The following is a 6,194-nucleotide window of genomic DNA, read 5'->3' as shown; positions in this document are numbered from 1 at the left end:
TGGACAACTTTAAAGGCGATTTTCTCAATATTTAGATTTTTTTGCTCCCTCAGATTCCAGATTTTCAAATAGTTGTATCTCGGCCAAATATTGTCCTATCCTAAAAAACCATACATCACTGGAAATATTATTTATTCAGCTTTCAGATGATGTATAAATCTCAATTTTGAAATATTGACCCTTATGACTGGTTTTGTGGTCCAGGGTCACAAATATGTCAGTCTGGTGCACATGTACATCATTATGTGCTCTATTACAAGCTAGAAATGGAAGCAACTGTAAGAAAGAACAATTTGGTCTGAATGTGTCCAGTGTGTTCACCTGGTTGATCTCGTCCACCACTCTGAAGGGGCAGCGGTTGAGCTCCTGCAGGGCCATGAGGTACAGCATGGTGGACACGCTGCGCTCTCCTCCGCTCTGATGGTGAGGCGTCAGCTCGTGCAGCTCCGTGCTGCTGCGAAACTTCACCCGGATGCGGATGCCGTACTTATCATACTCCTCCTGAAACACATTTACACAACACCAATCTGACTTATGGGGCTTCAAATTGTGTTCGCAGATGTTATTTTGCAATACTTTAGATGAGAGGATGGCTTTTACACCAATAAAACGAACCGAAATTCAGCAATAATTGTCTTACAATCCTAATAACTGCAGTACAAAATACAGCAACTAAAACAATCCCCTTCACTGTCCACTGGATGAAAACAGCAGCAAATCAACCGTCTCATATGAACTAATACTGATCCGCTATTGTGTATGAGAGAACGGGGCAGCCTCACATGATGTTGTGAGAGTGTATGAGAGCTTCATGTCTAGGGTTGGGTACCGAACTCGGTACTTTTAAGGGTACCGATCACCCCTGCAACTCATTCAAACAACACACAGGGCAAGCCGAAAAGTTCTGAAGTGTGGTTACATTTCTAGGGCCATATGGTTTCTGTGAAAACGCGGACGGGATCGTGGAGTCCATTCATAAAAACGTAATTTATTCTATAGCGTGGAATGCCACGTCAATTTTGGACGAATAAATCAAAAGTAGGTCTGCCACTTAATTCGAATCGTGATATGAACTAGTGTCTGTGAATATTAAAATGCAAAAAGATGGTTTAAATATGAATCCTGCATGTTCCGCTTGCCTCTGTATGTATGAATGGCGGAAACGTGGTTTTGTTTACTACACAAATACTGAAGCACACGTGACGCTTGCGGTGATTTTCAGCCTCTGCGTCTCACTATATGACGGCATGAACACAAAAACGTAATCTCCAGAGCTGCTGTGAGAGTAACTTCGCGAGAATTTTACAGTTTCATTTGATAAAACTAGCATCATCATACTGTATACACACAGAAACTTCATGCCAACCTGTCAAAATAAAAGTACGGTTTAACATGTAACAGAAATATATTACTCTTGTATTACTTTTGTACAGTATAATGTACATCTTTAAATATTTCATTTTCTATCAAATTTAAATAAAACAATTAAATGATAAAAATAAATATTACAACCAGATTAATCACTTAATTGTAGCAAAAAATATGATTATTAGCCTATTAAAAATGTTTTATAGGAATAGTCACACAATTTTTCTTCCATGTATTAATTTCAACAGTAAACCTCAGTTTGTTTGCCAAAAAATAAAAGGGTTTAATTTTCATTTGATTTAAAATAAATGTTTAATGCCTTCATTTGATTTTCAGAAAAATTAAAACAAGAATTTCTGAGGAAAAAAAAAAAAAAAGAAGAAAAAAAAAGTTTGTAGGGCCCTATTGTTCAAAATGTTGAAATAGAGACTTTTGGACTGAAATAAATGTTTTTGTAATTACACAGAGACTATTCATGTCCTCACCTCGTTCTCCGAGTGCAGATCCACCTCTCCAGCGCACTGCATGGAGCGAAAGAAATCACTGAAGCGCTCGTTGATCTGCTCCACCAGCAGCTTCAGGGGATTCAGCCAGCACTCTTTGGCCTAACACACACACACACACGCAAGTCTGTTAACTCTTGTCTGTATGATGAAGGTGTTGGGGTTTGTCAGACGCACCTCAGCGATGTTTTGTCTGTAGGTTCTCAGAGCGTTGGTCTTGTCGTCCAGCTCCTTCTCCATGTTCTGAATCTCCCGCTCACGTCTGTTATATTCCTCCACCACCTGACAGTCAAAACCACAGCACATGACACAGGAACTGACTGTACGCTGAGCTCTGCTGCTAACTGCGTCACACTTTCCAGACGACATTTAGAATGAGAAGCTGGACAATGATCTGAGGTTTGCTTGAAAATTGCACAGCGACTTGACTGAATGTAGTGGTTTGTCAGTGGTCAATTCTGAGAACTAGAAACTGAGATGGCTAATATAATGCCAATGAATGTAATTGAGAATGGAAATTTAATTACAGCTCATGATTTTCACGATGCAGAAAAGGCTAATGGAACCGCAGAATCGAGTCATAAAAATGGAATTTACTGTGTAATGCGGAATGCCACCGAATTTTTCAAATTTTGCACAAATAAATAGAATGGGTTATCGACCAGTGTCTGTGAATAAGGCACATTTTATCAAATTTTCGTAACACGATAACTGCTGCAGCTTTTATCAATTGAATCAAGTTACAATAACCTGAAGAGATAGTTCAACCAAAAATGAAAATTCTGTCTTCACTTAATCTTATGTTTTTCCATACCTATACAAGTTTGTTTCTTCTGTTGAGCACAAAATAAGGTATTTTAAGAGTGTTGGTAACCAAACAGTTGCTGATAGCCATTGATTTCCACACAATTGCAAAACAATACTGTGGCAGTCAATGGCTACCGTCAACTGTTTGGTTACCAACACTCTTCAAAATATCTTCTTTTGTGTTCAACTTAAGATTATTTAAATTATGATTCAATTATTTAAAGGGGTCCTATTACGCTCTTTTAAAATGTTTTGAATTAGTTTTGGGGGTGTACTAGAACATGCTCTCATGCTCGGTGGTTCAAAAAACATTATTTTTTACATAATTTACATTATTACAATAACTTTCTCCCCAGCCTGGCACAAACGGCTCAATTAGTTCCAGATTTGATGAAGGCCCGCCTTCCGAAAAACGAAATGTGTTGTGATTGGTTAGCTGTCCCAGTGCGTTGTGATTGGCGAACAGCTTAGACGGTGTTTCAGTACTGCCACGCCCCTTGCCAAAGCAACAAGTTCCATCTGCTCCGGTTTAGTTAAGGATGGCACGGATATTGCAAGACATATTAGAGTGGTAACGTTATTGTTGTTTTTTTTTTGGCTAAATCACGTTTAGATAGGATGTCAACAACCGCTTAAAAAAAACTGCATTCACTATGTACAAATAAGAGCATATGTATTATTTTTATTGTTATTTAATTCAAACACTGTAGTCTCATAATTGAAGTGTAAACTCTGCAGATTACATTATTGTCCAGTATTGTACTGTCAGCAATTTATTATAAAAACTTTTTCATAATTGTAACATACATATTTACATACGTAATTATTCAGAAGCATGTGTAATAACTTGCAAACTTGAGGCTACAGCAGCACTTCTTAGTCGTCAACTCGTCTGATGCAGTCACTCAACCAAGCGTTTTAACCACGACCTCGCCCCTCCCCACCCCCCAACCATTCGAATTTCCGTAGGCGGGAATTATTTTAATGATATTCTAATGGGCTTCTTTGTGATAGCACAAAACCCGGAAAACAAACGCTGTAGTCCAAATGAGCCGTTCGTTGTAGTTCTTGACAAGGGATTTTTTAAAAACGAAATATCTCCCTTTGGAGTGGACTTTGAGATTTGTAAGTTTGAAGATCTTTTTTATGCCCAAACATACACACTACACACTGACTAAAATTCAAAAAGTGAAAAAGCATAATAGGACCCCTTTAAATTTTTGGGTGAACTATCCTTTTAATTGTGTTCCTCTTAACAGGTTTACAATTTTTTACTAAACTAGGCTGAGTCAAATTTGAAACTGGCACATTGTTTATCATGCTTAACTAAAAATTTACTTTGGAGCTAATATTGGCATCTATGCTATAGTTAAGACCAAAGTATACTTCTGTCTTTATGTGTCCACGTACAGCGCAAGTGACGCAAATTTCGTCACCAGAATAGCATGCGCACATCCGATTTTTGTAACCGCACATGTGCACTGAATTTGTTTTGCACTAATCAGTTGTTCCACAAGGTGGCAGCACTGGCCTGGGCCAGTTTCACAGTAGAAAACGAAAACAAAATACTCTACAAAGAAACAAAATACCGGAGGATGCAACAACAGATGGCCACATTGTGCAAGAGGGTTATGAAATAACAGCAATTTTTGTTTAAAAGTGTACAAATAATTTTTATCGTCATAATGTCTGGAAAAAAAATAGCACAGACACTGGACAAAGATGAAGCTTTCTAGAGCGAATGTGTCGACCGCCTGCATTCACATATATCCTCAAATGGAGTATACTCTGAAATTCTGTGCGTTCGACTGTACGCATACGCTAGCGTACGAGTAAAACACTGAAGTATACTTTGGGCTTTGGAGATGCCTGCATTCACCGGCTCTTCTTGATGTAAGCTTTCAGTAAGAAGTGAAGTAAGGATTGATTAGTAACATTTTAAAGGCAGAGGTCAGGCTAAGCATAAATGAGCTGATGCGCTTGTCTCACAGCATCACTGAGGCCGGTGAAGCATTCGGCTCTGGTCTTCTCCTCATTCAGCATGGCATCAATCTCATCCAGTGTATCAGGCAACTGGCTGAAGGCCTGAGAGGAAACAATGCAGAAAATGTTTTAAAATAATGAATGAAAGGCTGAATGAAGGATGTGGGGTGTCTGAGTTAGACGGAGCTCACTGCGTGTAGTTCCTCTGGGACAGCCGTCTCTCCGGGGGTCATGTTACAGATCTCACTGGCCCTCCTCATCAGGGTCTTACACGTGGCCAACAGATTGTTCTTTGCCTGGTCTAGTTTGGTGTACACCACCTGCACGAACACACAGACACGTGTTCTTACTGTGCGCGATTCATCAGTGGGTGAGGGATTTTTAATCAAGATGAGATATAAGAGCATGCTCTTGTTGACTAAATTAAAATATATTGAATTATCCTGAAATATAAGTTGCCAATCGGAATAATAAGACAGTTACTACAAATTTAAACAAATCATGTCATCTTTTAAATAAAGAATATGACAAAATAGATGATTATTTCTTCATTCAATAGTTTGGAGTTGGTAAGATTTTTAAATGTTGTTGAAGTCTCTTTTGTTCACCAACATGGCACTTATTTGATAAAAAATAAAAGCAGTCATATTGTAAAATATTATTACAGTTTAAAAGAAATGTTTTCTACTAGAATATTTTTTTAAATGTAATTTATTTCCGTGATCAAAGCTGAATTTTCAGCATCATTACTCCAGTCTTCAGTGTCACATGATCCTTCAGAAATCATTCTAATATGCTGATTTGCTGCTCAAGAAACATTTCTGATTATTATCAATGTTGAAAACGGTTTTGGTGCTTCATATTTCTGTGGAAATCAGGATTCTATTATAAACAAAGAACAGCATTTATTTGAAATAGAAATATTATTGTAACATTATACGTCTTGTCTTTCGAACTATTAAATGTGTCCTTGCTGAATAAAAGTACTAATTTCTAACCAGATAATAAATGTTACTAACCCAAACTTTTAAACTAAAATGTAATTATATTAACCCAATATTACATGATAATTTGTATAAGAACAACTACTGAACTGGGTTTAAAAAAATACCTTTACATTTATTTGTTGATCCCATTTGACTCAAAAATATGTTCGATTACGGAAATAAAATGCATTGTGAATGACATTTCATGTGTGACAGATGGTCTCACCTCGGCACGCTTGAGTTCAGCTGAACTGTCCCTGCAGTCCGTCTCCAGTTTGGTTTTCTCAGCAGAGAGACCGGCACTCTGAAGAGCCAAGTACACCTTATCCATACTCAGTCTGGCCTTCATCTACAAAAACACATATGAAGCCATTAGGGCTGTCACTAGGGATGGGTATCGTTAAGGTTTTAACGGTATTACTACTCTTACTGATACTGCTTATCGATTCGGTACTTTAACGATATTCTTATTGGTACTTTTTGTTATATATATATATATATATATATATACATACAGTATATATATATGACAAATAAAGAGCTAAAT

General features: G+C 37.5%; 1 protein-coding gene across 2 annotated transcripts in view; it reads right to left on the bottom strand.

The window, feature by feature from the left end:
- Positions 1 to 6,194, bottom strand: part of smc5 (structural maintenance of chromosomes 5) — a 23,561-nt gene that overhangs the window by 2,919 nt on the left and 14,448 nt on the right. Inside the window, exons 17-22 of one of the 2 annotated variants that reach the window (XM_016458899.1) lie at positions 5,874 to 5,996; positions 4,853 to 4,981; positions 4,668 to 4,763; positions 2,049 to 2,153; positions 1,854 to 1,973; positions 322 to 501 (exon numbers count right to left, since the gene is read on the bottom strand). In XM_016458899.1, the coding sequence (XP_016314385.1) occupies positions 322 to 501; positions 1,854 to 1,973; positions 2,049 to 2,153; positions 4,668 to 4,763; positions 4,853 to 4,981; positions 5,874 to 5,996 (753 nt within the window). The remainder of the gene's footprint in view (positions 1 to 321; positions 502 to 1,853; positions 1,974 to 2,048; positions 2,154 to 4,667; positions 4,764 to 4,852; positions 4,982 to 5,873; positions 5,997 to 6,194) is intronic. The other variant, XM_016458900.1, reaches the window with a different exon arrangement.

This window comes from Sinocyclocheilus anshuiensis, unplaced genomic scaffold (genome assembly GCF_001515605.1).
Source record: "Sinocyclocheilus anshuiensis isolate Anshui unplaced genomic scaffold, SAMN03320099.WGS_v1.1 scaffold952, whole genome shotgun sequence".
NCBI lineage: Eukaryota > Metazoa > Chordata > Actinopteri > Cypriniformes > Cyprinidae > Sinocyclocheilus > Sinocyclocheilus anshuiensis.
Note: the sequence above shows the minus strand (reverse complement) of the source record. Positions and strands in the feature narration are given on the sequence as shown.